The sequence below is a fragment of the Patella vulgata genome, chromosome 8, assembly GCF_932274485.2.
Source record: "Patella vulgata chromosome 8, xgPatVulg1.2, whole genome shotgun sequence".
Lineage (NCBI taxonomy): Eukaryota > Metazoa > Mollusca > Gastropoda > Patellidae > Patella > Patella vulgata.
Window position 1 is genome coordinate 31,109,466 of NC_065886.2, and position 18,495 is coordinate 31,127,960.

Genomic DNA, 18,495 nt, shown 5'->3' on the forward strand with positions numbered 1-18,495 from the left:
TCCAAACAGATAAGAAGATATGATTGATAGTGGATGGTTCTACTTTTATTTTCGGCTTTATTTACAGTGAGTGACAACACGTAACAACATATGTAATACACATATAACCTATAGTTAATATTAACATCAACATCATTATAATAATATGGATATTTAGTTACATGAATTGTAGATTAGTGATCAAACATGGCAACTGGGAAAATTATGTACCAGTAATGAAAATTTCAATGAAAATGAAAATGACATGCAAGTAACAACATACATGGTACTATGTGATTTGATATAAAGTTGCAGAATCAAGTTTTAGTCCATTTTTCATTATACAAATCATGCTCCAAGATGACATTAAGATGTTTGCAAATATCAATGTCGGCAAATATCTCTGTATCAACTTGTAACACTGTCTTACATTTCTTTCATGTCAACTCGTAACATCACAAATCTCGTGTAAAAAGTTGAACTCAATGTTCTAAAATCCCCTGAAAGTCACAAGTAGAAATGCTAAATCCCATTTAATTACAGACTCTTATCATTTTGATGCCATTTTCAGGTCACATTTGTTAAATTTTCAAAAAGGTCATTTTCTGTTGGTAGCTTTATTTAACAGAAATTTTAGCACCGGTATGATGTATCGGAAGTAAATATAATTTCAAAATTGATAAAATGAAATGGGGTTTAACATCCTACTGACCTGCACCAATTCAGCTAAAAGAAAAGGCATATGACATACAGTGTGATATGTGAATTTTGGCCCAACTGTTTTATTTCCATTTCCAACTGTCAGGGGAGTTTAACATCTTGTCAAACTAGAGGCAAAATTCATATTTATAGACCAATTTCTAGTTTCATAATAAAAGCGAAACATGACTGTTTTCCATGGAGTGCGGACATTATAATCTTTCCCATAATGACAATAACATAACAATATATTTACGAAGCAGTTATCATCTGTATGTGCTGAAAGTGTTTCAGACAGTGGCATTAAGAGCGTAAGGGGCGACAACCAGGACATCAATCAAAGAATGAAATATCTACCTTTCTGACATTTTTGAGTACTACTACTCGGCCCTATACATGAGTGGTATACAATCAAGGAGTTTGTTCTGCTGGCCTCACCAGGGCAGAATTAAGGAAAAATAAGCACATGCTTAGGGCACCACCAGCTTTATTAGTTGACAAAATCAAGATATGTAATTTAAAAAATAATTAAGAATTTTAATAAGTTTTTCATTGTTTTCTCCTTCCTTATTACTGTTGCCTGCTTTGTCTTAATTAATTATGACGTGTATAAAACCTCATTTTTGAAAAATACACATTTATTTCATGTTTTATTATTGTTTATATTTGGAATTACATATAAGCCTATATGGGGACACCAAAATCTGTATTGTTCTTAATCTGACCCCGGCCATCACCGAACTCACTGGTTTCAGACGATAATCTCTATAGACATAAACGTTACAAATACTGACTATTGCTCAACTTAACTTCATATTAACAATCCCAATAACATATACACATTTTACTTTAAATTGAAGACATTTAATTTGTTCCAATTTTAAATGTTTAAAAATTACCCCAAAACAAATTACTATAATAAAAACTTCACGATTAAAATGATAAAAATTGAAACATCTACAATAATTGGATACAAATATTAATAATGCCACAAAATAAATGCATCTTTAAGTAAGTATACTATTTTCTATACACTGGTCACAATTCTCTGAAATACAATAACCGTTTATAACTGAGCGACGTTTCGACTAGGCTTCTCTAGACATTATCAAGCAATGATTGAGACTAGAGAAACCTAGTCGAAACATCCCTCAGTAAAAAGCAATTATTGTATTCCATAGAATTATGTCCAGAATATTCCAGTTCAATTACTAAATGTCACTGAAAAAATACTGTACTATAGTACTTTCCAGGTTAATTGACCAATCAGCATCTAAAAATTCCTAAATTATACATGGGTATTCCAATTTCCAAGTCACTAAAAGTTACACAACTATAAAATTTTGAGATGACTTTCTTTAACTTCCTAAGCAGAATTTACGTCAATTAACCTTAACAATTGTACAACTTTTACACATCAATTACATAGCTTGCTTTTTATTTATACAGTGATGTTTCTACTAGGCTTGTCCAGTCTTCATCAGGCATTGATCCAGACAGTACAGAAACCTAGTGGAAACATCCCTTTAAGAAAAGCTGAGTAAGTAAAAGTATTCTGGTTTTCAGACAATCCTTATCAAAACTCTGATGCAGTAGGCAGGTCTAATAATATTTATTTATGCTTGTCAATTAGTAAATGTTATTTAAATAACAAGTTTTGTATTTAGATTTAAGGTATTATGTAAATAATTCCTAAGATAATCAAACATTAACGAAAAACCAATATTTAATCTCCTTGTCATCACTAGGTTAACACATTACAACAAATAGCATATATCACGTTACACATATATAAGCTTTATTGCATATTAATACTGAAGGAATGATTCATGATCTAATGAGGCCGAGTCTACACCTTTTTTTTTTTTTTTTTACGACAATGGGAAACAGTATATGAATTTAAGATTTGTAATCATTATATCTAACAAATTCAGTTTCAGAATTAGGACTTCTAACGAGTTAAGACTGGCTATTTGTTTTTTAAAATGTAAATGTAAACGATTATTCATGTATAAGTGTACTATAGACAGTGCATAATGTTCACGCTGTCATCTTGGAATCAAAGATGGGTTACCGGGCAACGAAAAATGTGCCCACAGCAGCTAAATCGTCCGAGCGGTCGTCGCATATTTATTCTTATAAATATTATTATTGGTTGGGCCTGCGTGTCACCTGAGGTACCCACATGATCATGTGTCACACAGGTCCTGCAGGCCTGTGCGTGGAGAATGTTTGTTTCGGACACTGGTAATAGGTGGCACAACTTTTGTCATTAGAGCGCTCATATAGGTGGCACAACTTTTGTCATTAGAGCGCTCACTACCTTCAACAAAGTAAAACAAGTGCCATAACTCTAGACATAATTAACGGAAAATGCTGATATTCAAAAGGCTTTTTTGTTTCACTAAGCACAACTTTTGTCATTAGAGCGCTCACTACCTTCAACAAAGTGAAACAAGTGCCATAACTCTAGACATAATTAACGGAAAATGCTGTTATTCAAAAGGCTTTTTTGTTTCACTAATTGGATAACGACTTGTCGTTAGAGCGTTAACAAGGTTCAAGAAAGTGAAACAAGGGCCATAGGCTTCTTCGTTTCACTAATTTCAAATGATGTATATAAATTTTATACAGCTTGGATGAAAACTTTTGTTGTTAAGAGCATTCACAGCATTAAACAGAGTGGTAACATGGGCCGAAACACCAGAAGAAATTAATGGAAATTGATGAAAGTAAATAGGCTTCTTCGTGTTCACACGAAATTATGGACGACGGACCAAGGCTATGGCAATATATGACCAAATTTCCATGTGGGCGTATATAAAAATGAAATGAAATGGGATTTAACATCTTACTGTTCTGCTCCGACTGGGCTAATGAGACAGGCATACGCCATACAGTGTGCAATGAACGAAATTTTGCCCAGACAGGTGGCTACGGCCTACTCTCATATTAAATTCTAACTGCCAAGGGATCTTTAACGTGCACGCCAATGTGTACACGGGACCTAGGTTTTTCGTCCCATCCAAACGACTATACAATGTTCCCTGCACACATATTAACTTGTGATTAGATAAATACCGGTAACCTTAAGTACAAGTACCATAAGTCTTGGCCCCGATTTCAGAAAACATTCTCAGGTTTAAGTTAAAAAATTGACTCCAATTTGTTCACCTTATTTTAACTCAAATATAGCCCTTAATAAAACTTTTGTTGTTTTAATGTATCAAATACTTGAACAAGAAACTAAGCGCAAATTTTTGTGTTTCTGGATCAAAGATATTGAACGTGATTGAAAGTTGAGTAAATTCTTAAGTCTGAGAGTGTTTTGTGTAATCTTTGCCCTGGATTGACCGGCATAAAAAAAATGGGGAAGTATTTTAACATACCAAAGTACAATTTAAAATTATAAGCTCTAGATCCTAGTCGACAGCATATAAGGAATAAAGTACTGTTATTTATTAATGGAAAATAAAATGATTTAACATCTGACTAGGCCAATGAAGATGGATAAAGAAACCAGGATTTAGCAAATTAATGTACAATTTAAAATGTTCTATTCTATTCAAAGAAAAAATCAAAAATATCAATCATAATCATCCTAATATTTAGAATTTCATTTTCTTCAGTTCTTTTTCTTTTAAAGTTAAAACAACGTTTAAGAATAACAAATATAGTTTACAAACATTTGTTATTTCAATAAGCTTTCAATTTACAGCTCGAGAACGATTTAATACATTTATATAAATGTTAATACAACACCGATATGTTATATACAAATAATGGGGGAAGGGCGGAAATATATACCAAATACTTGCATGCAATGATATTAAGTCTTGTGTCCTTTACATCATGTGTGTTATGGATTGTCGCAAAATGTCAACACTGCGTCCAAAGCAATAACCCACAGAACTGGGTGGTAGAATGATGCCATGGATTGAAAGGGACAAATTAAATGCTGAATCATGAATGGAAATGTGTCAACCTTTTCTTACTCCTGTGGCGCGGATGATCAGATCGAGATCCATCTGTGGGTTATTTGTTTGGAGGTAAGTGTTGACATTTTTCGATGGTCATTAGGCTGCCTGTATTCTATATTATAATCACCATTAAAGGAAGGGAGTGAATAATCAATGAAATCTTCACATAAAAATTTAGAATCGCTCAAGGAACGAAATCAACTGGTAGATAAATATTAAGGGAAAGGGTATTACATACACTGTAGGACAGGCCTGTTCCCCAATCCCATTCAGATAGCCTATTTACCCCTCAAATCCCCAACATCTTCTCCCAATAATAATTCTATATCGGAAAATTTTGTAAAAATTGCTATTTCCTAACAAGTTCATTAGCATATCAGTTAAGAGAGAGAGAAAAAACATATTTACAATTCAAAATAAGGTCATTTAAAAAATATATTCTATTGATCAGATAATCCTGTATCATTTTAAAAGGAAATGAAATGAAATTGAAGGTCCTTAGAGAGAGAGAGAGAGATGGGTTTAACGTCCACTCGACACAAACTAACACATGGTTCAACTTTATTTCAATAATTCGCTTGTGTGTAGGGGTCTTTAGCAGTGAGAGGAAACCGGAGAATCCGGAGAAAACCCACGAGGTTGGACAGGCGACCCTACTCCTGGTCACATATAACCAGAGAATCGAAACCACACCAGACCTTATGATACAGCATGCACGTACTAACCATTCGGCCATCCAACCCCCCATTCTGCCCTGAAAGGGTTAATGAAGACAGGCACATGCCATACAGTGGGCTTTATGGGGAATTTTGCCAGGGTCCTTATACGTGCACACGGGACCTGTTTTTGTTTCAATCCCATCCAAACGACTATACGTTGTACCTTGACAGGCCCACTCTCCTTTACCACAGACGATAGCGAACCAAGCCAGAAAATCCTGATGGACTTTCACGACTAACTTCGGGATCAAACGCAGGACCTCTGGGTTAGCGAGCAATCATTTTACTCACCGAGACACGGTGGCTCCACACTTTAATAGGGCTGAATAAAAACAATCTCATTTAGCCAAGTAGTGATCATTTGACAAATAACCCAAAAAAACACAAAAATAATATTCTCCCATATGTATCAGATTTCTGGGAAGGATTGTCTGATAACCAGAATATTTTTTGGGTAGGACCTAAGCTTTTTTTTAATTTTGATAAAAACAACATAAAAGAAAATAATCTTAAATTCAAATGCAGGGTATGTGTTTTCAAAAGCATCCAAGTCATCTGAGCAATACAGAAAGGTGGCCACATTCAGTAACTAAAAAGTAGCTGTAAACCCTTGATTCTTCTGTGGCACACTGCAATGTTCAACAATTTAAACGCGAGCATACAAAAATATAATTATCAAGTCATTCAACGAGTTATTATCTTCCCTTTGATGTGTCTCTTGACTTGGAGGTAAAATAAAGCATGACGATCCGACAGATTTATTTAATGAGATAATGTGCAACTTCTGGAAACGCTAACAACTTTGAATCAATTACCCTGAATTTGTTCAAATATCGTAAAAAAACACAATAGGATCTTAAAGGATTATGCCAGCGGTGAGAGCAGACATAAATAGATATTTAAAAGGGTCTTTAAGCCAAAACGTTATAAAGATGAATAAACCACCTCTCATTTCAACCTAACAATGATTTTGTACTGCTGTTGTGCAGGGATTTTCAAATATCTATTAAAATCCCTAAAATCCTGAAGATACAAATGATTATACTCTTTCCTACTAAAATTAAACTATATCAAAAATGTATAGATTTCAAGCTAAAAACTCCTAAAAGTTTGGTTAACAACACCCTAAAAAAATCATTTTTTAATGAAAATCTGAGATGTATTTTGCGTAGAAAACTAAGGATAAATGTGTGACAAATATTTTCAACAACTGGTCAATTATATAATAAAATGATTTCAAAAATTTGAAATTTAATTAACAGTCAAATGAAGGTAATTCAGAATCATCATCCCCACTTAATTTGGGTTTTTTATTTTCATTGTCACTAGTGGAGTCCTCCAAATTACGCTTCACACTAAGTCCGTTGGTTTTGCCTTCTTGTTCTTCTTCAGTTTTGGAATCTTTTTCTTCATCTTTGCCTTTTTCTTCTCCCACATTTTTTTCAACTCCAGCATCTTTTTCCATATCTTCATTTCCATTTTCTTCACATTTCTCTTCAGCATCTCCGGCATTATTAATGACCTTTTCCTCGCTCTTCACGGGTTCCGCAGCTTGCTCGTCTTTGCTTTCCAAATTTCCCTCCTCTTTGTCTTCCTTGTCCTCTGTTTTATCCTCAGAATTAATACTGTTTTCCACTGGTTCATCCCCTGTCTTTGTCTTGTCCCCAGACTCACTTTTGTCGTTTTCAGATTCTACCTCTTTCTTTTCTTCATCCTTTTCTTTCTCATCTTTCTGGCCTTTATTTCCGAAAACCTCACACCAAGCCGAATCATCCTTTAAGAAATCATCGATTTTCTTTTTTTTGTCATCCTTCTCTTCTTCATCAGCGCTATTGCTAAAGTCACTGATATCTGACAAAACCATTTTAGATGGTTCGTCTTTCTTTTCCGGAGTTGTATCACTTTTAGATTTACTTTTCTTCGACGGAGATTGGATTTCATCATCAGTGTCCATTTTCACCAAATTACTTTTGCTTGGAGATTTGGGTTTCGGTGGTTCAGTTTTAACGATTTCATCAACAGATTTAAAAAAAACGTTTAATGCTTTCTCTAGCCTTTTAGAGCAATCTTTCTCATCACTATAGCCAACCACTGAACTTTCTCCTCTTAATGTTTCTAGCAGAGACTGCAACGATTGCGATGCGTCGAGAATTTTGCTGACTTTATCAGCCACACCGGCAGGCTTCACACTGAAAACAGTAAGTGACGCAGAAGATTTCGACTTAGAGCCTTTAGCTGCCGATTCTATGTTAGCGCTCGCTATTTTCTCGAACAGTTGTTTACTTTGATCAACTAAAGTCTGAAGAGGTGCTGTATCACACACATAGCACTTCCATTTTACATCCTCATCTGAAATACAAACAATAAATTCCATGCATATAATCTTTTGTCAACATTTGTTGTACAGATGGTGCTAACTTTACGATTTTTAAATAAATGAAATTGGGTCTAATGTCCTATTTTACTGACCAAAATAATGAAGACAGGGCATACAGCATAAAGTATAAATGAAATAAAATAAAATGGGGTTTAACATCCTACTCCCACTGGGTTAATGAAGGCAGGCAAATGCCACACAGTGCACTATGAGGGAAATGTTGCCTAGACAGCAATTGAATTTCAACTATCAAGGGCTCTTTCTTTCCTTTTGCATGCCAATGTGTACACAGGACCTTGTTTTTTTTTTTGTCCCATCCGAATGAATATACGTTATCCCTTGCCAGGCCCTCCATCCTGCATCACAAACAAGGAGGAACCCTAGACCTCCATGCCAGCAAGCCAGCATTTAACTCATTGAGCCACCATGGCTCCCTAAATGAAATGGGCTTTGTAATCCTATTATAAAACCAGATTAACGAGTATGGGGCATACAGCATGCATTATAAAATTCTTGTTACCATGTCTCTTTAAATGAATAGGGTTCGTCCAGAAACAGGGCTAATAAAGACACTATACGTTCATAATCTTCATAGTTTATTTTAATGCTGATGGCACCAAGCTTACAACAATTAACAACTCACCAGCATTTAGTAAAGCCTTTAAATTCGCATTGCCAAAATTTCTCTTGATACAAGCCTGACAGAAGACACGATCGCAGAAATCACATCCAAGTAATTCTCCACCCTCACCGCACCAACTACATTGTTCATCTAGACCATCCTCATCTTTTGTAATCTCACCGCTGTTAAGGAAGTCATTACAATCCTAAAATATATTAACATTAAATTATAATTAATTCTGGTATATGTGAACTGCTCCCACAAAACCAGTCTCTTGGTCATTTTTATGAAAAATGAGTTGATAGCATTTACAGTCTGAGCTTTCCAAAAATGTAACTCTTTTTAAATTAGAACCAGGGATAAGAATTTTATGATAATTTGAAGTTTGTGGGTGTTTCGAAATGGGAAAAACGTCAAAATGAGAAAACGGACTTCAAAGTTTTGGGACATTTTCAGAAGAAATTTCCCTCAATAATCCTTAGCAACCTTCAATTTAGATATCTAAACCCATGATTTTCTGATAGTATAAACCAAAGACAACACCCAAGGCGTGGTTCCAACTCGGTTGGGACATTTTTTACTTTTTCTAAATGAATAAAATCAAATCCCAGACTTTTTGTCACATTTTAGAAAAAAGGCCAAACAGGGAAAAACAGTCTATTCCAAACATGCTTCTTTTATTTTGGATTTAAAGCCAATAGCATAGCAGGAAGGAGTTTAATTTATTATTATTAGTAAAAGAAATTTCTGATTACACATTTGAAATTAATGTGCCCATCAAAATCTAACCATGTTGGTTGCCATGGTAACAGCGGCCAAAATGGTGTTTTTTTTGTAAGTTATTTTATGTACACTGAATGTATTAAATCATCAATAGCCCATTCCTAAAATCATGTGGTTTTGTGCTGCGTGGCTGTATTTAGGGGCAAAGCTCGCTTACCGACATCATGATGCGACGTCATGACGTGGTAAGCGTTTTTTTCCATCCACTGGAGCCAGGTGTTATGATGTCATATGTGGATTGTGGGTTAGGATAAGGGTTAGGGTAAGGGCTCATACATGCCAACCTGAGGAGATTGAAAATCAAAATGCCTTGTATTGAGGGTAGAGCGAGACCGCAGGTCCAAGTTCGATCGGTGCAAAGCACCGTGAGCGCTGGAGGTGCTGCAGGCGCCTGAGGCTTGAAGGGCGTGGGGTTTGGGTCCCGCCTAAGAGGATGAAGAAAATTTGGAGAAATTAGCACCTATTTAAAGCAGTACCTTGTATTATTGGATAAAAACAGCTGGTGATTTAGGTCCATGCATCTGAGGTTTTTTTACCTATTTATATACGAAAGTATGCATATATGCTTTTGGTCATTTACATGTAGGCATGACCTAGATAATTCTTTGCCGTAAGTTTCCCGGTATTTTTATCTGACATTTGTTTTGGAAGCCATTTTGTTTGTCTTGACGACCGACACGGAAGTAGAAGTCGTAAATTATTTATACTGGGTTTTATTTATAATTGTAATTTGTTATTTTCAAACATGGAAAACAGCTTGAAAACATTTTTTATCAAGTCAGAAGGAAATATGGCTAAGGAAGAAGCAACAACGTTACTGTCAACTAACGGTAAACCCACCGTGTACTGTACGAGTGTCTGCAAGAATGGCTCCGCGTAGCAAATAATATCCGCGTAGCAAATAATATCCGCGAAGCAAAAAATATCCGCGAAGTATGCAAATTAGGCACGGCCTATGACGAAATAACCACATGACATTTTAATCTCGATTAGTCCAGACATATTAGCTTATTCCATTTTATATTAATAACAATCGAGAAAACTTGACACATAACCACATGACATTTTAATCTCGATTAGTCCAGACATATTAGCTTATTCCATTTTATATTAATAACAATCGAGAAAACTTGAGACATGTTTTCGGCTATTTCCGTCGTTTTACCGCGAATTATGCAAATTAGACACGGCAAATGACGGAAATAACCACATGACATTTTGATCTTGATTAGTCCAGACATAATAGCTTATTCCATTTTATATTAATAATAATAAGGAAAACATGACACATGTTCTCAACTATTTTCGTTGTTTTACCGACTCATACTACGATAAACAGTATGGCCATCAGATTCACAACAAACAGCGAGAATGCCGAGACAGTCGTCAATGTAAAAATAAAACGAGAGGGATTTTATCAATCAAAGATAGGTTGCCAGGCAACGAAACATACGCCCACAGCAGCTAAATCGTCCGGGCAGTCAACAAGAGTTGTCGCATATTTTTACTTTTTTCGGTAATGGAACATTTATAATACACTAAAATCTGATTAGAGCAACAACTCAGAAAACCATTAGAATTTGTTTGGTTTTTATAAAGTTCTGCCCCATGCTAACGTTTTGTATACAAAACTTTTAATACTGTATCATGGATTTAGCTGTTCCAAGTCATAAAAATTCATTGAAAATCAATATACTTGTTCGCCTCAAGATCTTAAACTCTGTGTATCAATCTGAAGTCAATCGGATATTAACTTTGGCCTCTAGAGCGTCCACCAGATTTTTTGAAGTGATCAAGGGCCATAACTCTGGCAGTAATTATCGGAAATCGCTGAAAATCAATAGGCTTCTTCGTCTCATGACCTTAAACACTGTGTATAAATTTAAAGTCAATCGGATATTAACTTTTGCCTCTAGAGCGTCCACAAGATTTTTTGAAGTGATCAAGGGCCATAACTCTGGCAGTAATTATCGGAAATTGCTGAAAATCAATAGGCTTCTTCGTTTCATGACCTTAAACACTGTGTATAAATTAAAAGTTAATCGGATATTAACTTTGGCCTCTAGAGCGTCCACAAGATTTTTTGAAGTGACCAAGGGCCATAACTCTGGCAGTAATTATCGGAAATCGCTGAAAATCAATAGACTTCTTCGTCTCATGACCTTAAACACTGTGTATAAATTTAAAGTCAATCGGATATTAACTTTGGCCTCTAGAGCGTCCACAAGATTTTTTGAAGTGATCAAGGGCCATAACTCTGGCAGTAATTATCGGAAATCGCTGAAAATCAATAGACTTCTTCGTCTCATGGCCTTAAACACTGTATATAAATTTAAAGTCAATCGGATATTAACTTTAGCCTTTAGCCGGACGGACGGACGGGGGCGACGACAATATACAACCACATTTCAATGTGGGCGTATAAAAAGGTCAGGAATGAAATATAATAAATTTCTTCCAATAAATTTTAAAAAACGGAATTATAAAGAGTAAAATCGGAATTTAGAATTAGACTCAGAAAATCAGAATGATTCCGACAAAATCGGAATAGTTGGCATGTATGAGGGCTGTGGCCTGCAGATTTCGTCAGAGTCTCGAGATGTAGACAGGGCTAGCCCTAACCCATTCCTAACCCTTATCCTAACCCACAATCCCCATATGGCGTCATAACACCTGGCTCCAGTGGATGGAAAAAAACGCTTACCTCATGACGTCAATCACAGATCAACTCTTAAGAGACCCAGATGTTTGACGTCATAACCTCATAACAAATCACCAATAGCCCATTCCCAAAATCATGTGGCCTTGGCTTCGGGGCTGTATTTAGGCCAAAGCTCTGTGACCGACATCATGACGTGATGTCATGAGGCGATATCATGACGTTAATCACAGATCAACTCTTAAAAGACCCAGATGTTTGACGTCATAACCTTATAAAAAAAAAAAACACGCCATAATCATTATGGTCAATAGTGTTAAAATATAGATATTATTATGCATTTTGTGCATTTTAAAGTCAACTCATTTTTTTTTTTTTATCAAAAAGTGATTGCCATACAAGACACACCCACATTTTGCAAGAGATTAGCAGAGAACAAGCTAAAAAAGTGAATTTTCGTACAATGTGGAGTCATTATCAAGTATGTTACATTTGACCTGCAATATTATCACAAGGAACCAAGATCTTTCTGATATGAACGTATATTTTAATTTCCATCAAAATTGGATACAAATTGTGACCTAGATGATCAACAACCTTGGTATTACGTACTTTCAAACTATCTGCGTACAAGAGCGGCCATTTTGTCCAGCAGTTTTGGTCTGATAATCACAAAATTCGAACTCAACCATCCTTAGGGTGTAACGGTGATATATTTGAATTTTTTTTTTAAATCGGATAAAAATTGTAATAGGGTCCACAATCTAAAAACGTGATTATCTTTACAATCAGGGGCAATAATTCAGAAAGTTATGGTCCAATATGCACGAATAACAAGATCTCTGGGTTATAAACATACTGTGTCCACAATCTAAAAACATGATTTTTCGTACAATCAGGGACCATAATCCACAAAGCTATGGTCCGATACATGCCAATATCAAAAGAAACCGACATCTTGGGGGGATAAACCTATGTTTCTGGATGGACAGGGGCGACGACTATTTTTATGTGGACTAGGGTTAGGGTACTCTAATTTAGATATTTCACGCAAAATTCATGTTGTGAACTAAAAACCATTTATTGTGGATCTTTTTTTAGAACATGTATTATGGGAGTGTTAAATCTACCTATTGCAAGTCTTTCTTTAGGCCTTAAGTGTTATAAAAACTATTAATAAAATATTTATTTACATGACCAGACCATAATCAACTCTAGATGCCATTTTATGGGTCAGATTTTCAGTACATACATGTAAAAATTGTTCGACAATTTAATGAATTAAGTTAAAAACGGTGAATTGAGGCTCAGCCTCGAAAAATAAGTACGGTGATTGCAATCGGTGCACCCATCTTATCAAACCGTCAAAGGCTAATATGTTTTTGAAGTATGTTTGAAATCTACAATTACAATCAAGTAATTTACTTGTATCACAAATTAACACAAAACTATCAAAATCTACACTAACCATAAAATCTGTATCACTCTCATTAATAGAACATTTAATGTATAGGCCTATCTTCAACATGGTATAAGTCTAGACATATCACCATTTTATAATGGGAGCCACGATGACTAAGTGAGTAAGACGTTGGCTCGCTAGCCTGGAAGTCGCGGCTCAAACCCGGTGTTGACCTAGAAAGTTCATCAGGATTTTCCGGCAGGGTTCACTTTTCAGTGGTGCAGGATGAAGGGACTGACAAGGACTGTCTAGCTGTTTGGGTGGGATGGAAAACCGAGGTTCTGTGTACACATAGGCGTGCGGGTAAAAGATCCCTTGGCATTTGGAATTCAATATAAGAGAAAGCCGTCCTGGCAAAATTTCTTTCGTATTAAGCTGTATGCCAGGGCTGGGGTGATGGTAATGGAATGTAAAGGCCGTAATGAGTAATGGGAGATTTCAAAAGTAATGAGTAATAGAATTAATTACGTTCCAAAAATCATGTAATGGTCAATAACATTTCAGTTACATTGTATGACACATAATTATTTTTAATATAAGCCTCAAATTTTATAGCACCAAAGAATAAGTGTATCTGACACAAATCAAATTCATTCTAATTTTAAGAAAAAGATTTAAATCAGTTTAGCAAAATAAATAAGAAGGCATTAAACATTTCCTTTTATTAATACTTTCACTTGGATGTATAGGGTTCTTTTCTTAGACATGTACCGTATACTAATTATTACTATTATTAGCTACGGGAATGATCTGATATTTACCGGTGCAAACTCGTGTTTACTCATTCGAGTGTATACCTCCTTGAAAATACATTTACATTAGTCCAAGAATACTAATTTAACTATAGAACATACGTACTATGCCAAAAAGAATCCATTTATTTAGCCAAATACTTGAAGTAGCGATTTTTTTCGGTTCACTGACCACATGACAATTGAATGACACTTCCGACTTATCGGATCTCTCATGTCCTAGTTGGCATTATTTATACTTCTGCTTTATTAAAATGTATTTCAATAAGAAAATCAATGATTCCTTTGGAAAATCAAAGTATCTGTATAAGAAATTTGTCAAGATGCATAGAAATTGAGCAGAAGCAGGGATAGTTCTTACGGTAATCAGTTGAGTCGGGTGGAAAAGTGAGCTTGAAGTCACGTGACGTAAACAAGATCTTTCACGGCGTAAACCTTTTGGGCGGGGTTATAACAGTATCAATCATTTAAGCAATAAAATATCATATATAGGCCTAACATAAAGATTTTGTTTTTTTTAAATAGTTATGTTAAATATCACATAGAAGGTTTTGTACTTTAAAAAAAATCGAACCCGCCATCGCCGATACACTACTATACAGTGTCAGTAGTACTAGTAGTAGTACCGAGTAGAAATTCATCATTCCGGCGTCTTAAATACCGATTTGCTTGGCTGAATTCAGGAGTCGTGCAACATGGGCAGCGGGTCTAGACTTGGATGACATTTTTCAAACTTTTTAGTTAATATTAATACGAAATGACGAAATTTTCATTCATAAAACTATTGAACAAAAGATGAATTTGACAGATTGGCAAGTCAACAAATCTGTGTTAACATCCTCGTTGCGCATGCCCATGTTACACATCGAGCGCGTGCAAGAGCTTTAAGACAATGAAATCGCGTATTATCATCGGGAGGTCGGCCATTCGTGGCAACGAAAAGGCCTACGGTTGATCTTGTTAAACTGACTCTGATTCGTTACTGACAAAGAATTTGCCTATGTTTACTCCAAATATGGAAAGTTAAGTTCATGACCTTTCAAATGACGTATGGAGATTAGCATCAAGCACCGCGTGCGTTTTCAAAACATTGGATTACTTTTGCCGATTTTTTCACAGAATAGACGTCATTTCTTGGGCCTTTTTAATCAGGTAGGCTCATAAAATACCCCCAAAACACCATTTCCAGTTTTCAGATCGTCAAAATCCTTCTCAAATAACAAAGTTTTTTTGTATTTCTTGATGTTCCAACCTCAATCTCAAAATCGACAATTTGACCAAAATCCATTGTTAACAATGCTTTTGTGCCCGTAGCACAAAATGACGTCCTGCGACAAGCGACTGATATTGAGGGAGCGACTCACATATTGGAAAACCCATTTCAGTACAGTCCTAAAATATATCACAGATGCATTATGTAATATTTAATAGAGCTGACTGTTCTCGCTATAATAGTTAACTCAATAATGAAAAGGGAATATGTTGAAAATTTCAGTCAAATTACTTCATTCTGAGTGGAGTTATCGTCCATTGCAGGACATGTAGTGTAGTCACGATTGTCATTGTTAACATTGTTACGATAAAAGTCGTAATTATCCATTTTTAAATCAAATCATTAACTGCCAATCGTATTTAAATCTGTTAAAAATCTAGAGCATCCCATGGCACTGAGGGTTGATTATGGTCTTGGCAAATTAATAAATTATATATAATTAATAATTTATATAACATTTAAAGCCTCAAGAAAGATCTGCAATAGGCAGATTTAGCTCTTGAATAATGCATCCTTAACTGAAATGAAATAGGGTTTAACTTCCTACTCTGACTGGGCTGTAGAAGAATTCTGGCATGTTCAGAAGCCTATGTCATTACAATCAATGAATTTGCTGAATTTTGCATGCAAAAAATTTTGGAGTGGAAGTAATTAATGACTGTATGTGTATTGTCAGTAACCACTGACAACGGGAGACAAAGCTGGGGGATTCTCGGATCAATATCTGGATTGGACCGGAAGACCAGAGCCTTAATCACCATGGCTCGTAATTGTCAAATGGGTAAAGAGAAAGAGAAATAAATTTTAACATGTGTTGACACGACATAAACTAGATCATATCGGGAGTTTCATTAATTCACTTGCGTTTAAGTAGGGGTTTCAGGTCATGTGACTTTAGCGTGAAATCGGACAGCCAGCGGCTGAAAAATAGCCCACTTCAATCTACGATTCTGAATTACTATTTTATGTAAATGCATTACTAGCAATTGTATTGCAATAGTTTAATATCAATCTCAATATCTGCAAAGATTCGGGCTAAAAAATTATCGAAATGTAAGCGAAATTACCGTTTGTTTACATGAGACGCTCGCGGGAAAATACCGCTCTGACGTCACGCGGCCTGAGATTTTCCATTGCTACGACTCACTTCATTGGTGAATCCGCACCTTAGTTACCGGGGGATTTTGATATAGAACCAATCAAACGATAGATAACATTTTTGTGGTTATTATGGTTGTTGATACCATGTGATCAGATAAGTAGACCCGTAGAAAATGGATTTATCTGTTTTGATGACTGAAAATTGCCAAATTTCGACTAAATATAAAAAAACTTTCTTGAGGTATCATCCAGATTATAAATATTTGACATATTATCATTCAAATTATTACGATTTTAATAAATTTTAGCTGACAATAACGTGCGGATTTCAGTTTTAAAATTGGTACTAGCGATTCTGAAGGGAAAATACCGCTTAGGACGTCACTCAAATATGACTGAAAAGCACCTATTTTGGTGCCATGCCACGCATTGACTGGTATAGAGCATTTTGATTACATTGACGTCGATCTCGGATTTTAAAATTCCATAACTTTGGATCTAATTAGAATATTTTGATGAAATAAAAAAATTTGGGTAGCATTTTATGTATATTTTCACAAAATATTTTTTAAAAATTTTTTTCTGTCATTTGAAACTTTGACCTGAAACCCCTAGTTTAAGGGTCTTTAGCGGTGGGACGAAACCAGAGGGCCTATAGAAAACAAACAAGGTTGGACTGGCAACCATACTCTTTGTCACGGGAATCGAAACTACGCTACTTGAATCCATGATGAGTTAAACCCATTGGTCACCAACTCCCCCAGGACCCAGAGAAAACCTACAATGTTGGGCAGGCAACTATACTCCATGTCGTGTACAAGTGGAAATTGAAACCATGCTACTTGTCTCCATGACACGTTAAACCATTTGGCCACCCAACACCCCAAGGACCCAGAGAAAACCCGTGAGGATGGGCAAGCAACCATTCTCCTTGTCATGTACAAGCGGGGAATCGAAACCATGCTACTTGACTCCATGATGCCTTAAACCATTCGGCCACCTAAGCCCCCAAACGTCAAATGGAGTAGTAAGTGTTATAAATACTGACCTGACAGATGACAACATCTAGATCTGGATGCTGAAATGGTACATCTTTAGATATGTTAATACCGGATCCACAGGCCGTACAACTTGTCTTTTTACCTACAAAACAAACATAACATGATTAATATTCTCATCCTAATTATTGTGGCAAGTCTTGACATAAGGCACCAGACATTGTCAAATTATCACACAACTTCTATATACAAGCCTGGACATAAGGCACTTGTCACAGACTTTGTCAGACATAAATGAAATGGGGACTTACGAAGGGCATACACCATGCTTTTTGCTATGAGAGAAATTTTCAACTAAGCCCTGTATCTCAGTCCTTTAACACTGACAAGTGTGAATCACAACGAAAAATCCTAAAGAGCCTTGTTGAAACAACAGTGCCTGGTTATCGAGTCCACGTCTTTCTCGCTCAGTCAGTGCAGTTGCCATAATAAACTGTACAAAATATACTCACCACCAGTATCTTTACTTGTTGATCTGGGCGTTGATTTCGGTTTCGGCTCAACTACAAAATATAATATACAGAATTTACCAAAGCACATCTACTATTTTAAGTCTTCAAAAGTATGACTTTTGGAAGACATAGTGCAGATCATATATTATTGTAGCGTTACGATACTTAAGTCTTGATTACCCATTTTATTGTTATATTTTTAAATCTTGCGGGTATTCAAATCCATTTAGATCTCATCATGTGATTGAATGTCTAAATGAAGCCAAAATAAAGACCTGCAATAGGCAGACTTAGCTCTTACATAATATATTTTAACACAAATTTATAATCTTTCTGATCTATTAATATTTCAAGTACCTTTTTTAGTCTTCTGAGATCTTGATCTAGGTGTTGGGGTTTCTAAAAACAGAATAAATATAAACAAAACCTTTATTGATGCTAAAAATTATGGTATTACCAAAATGTGGAATAAAAAAAAGTACTTTTAAAAAAAGAGAGAGGGAGAGAGAGGGTTTAATGTCCACTTGACACAGGCTGGAACATTTTGGGACCAACTTATGTTTCAATTTTATTTCAATA

General features: G+C 35.5%; 1 protein-coding gene across 6 annotated transcripts in view; it reads right to left on the reverse strand.

Annotated features, from left to right (window-relative positions):
- Nucleotides 1-27: 27 nt before the first annotated feature.
- The window catches only part of LOC126830184 (nucleolar protein dao-5), a 38,374-nt gene continuing 19,906 nt past the window's right edge, over nucleotides 28-18,495 (reverse strand). For 5 of the 6 annotated variants that reach the window (XM_050560504.2, XM_050560499.2, XM_050560501.2 and 2 more), the window contains 5 exons: nucleotides 18,274-18,315; nucleotides 17,917-17,967; nucleotides 17,455-17,549; nucleotides 8,398-8,581; nucleotides 28-7,726 (listed from right to left, as the gene is read on the reverse strand). In XM_050560504.2, coding sequence (XP_050416461.1) covers nucleotides 6,633-7,726; nucleotides 8,398-8,581; nucleotides 17,455-17,549; nucleotides 17,917-17,967; nucleotides 18,274-18,315 — 1,466 coding nt within the window. In that variant the 3' untranslated portion in view covers nucleotides 28-6,632. Of the gene's footprint in view, nucleotides 7,727-8,397; nucleotides 8,582-11,968; nucleotides 12,090-17,454; nucleotides 17,550-17,916; nucleotides 17,968-18,273; nucleotides 18,316-18,495 lie in introns of those variants that run through there. The other variant, XM_056102734.1, reaches the window with a different exon arrangement.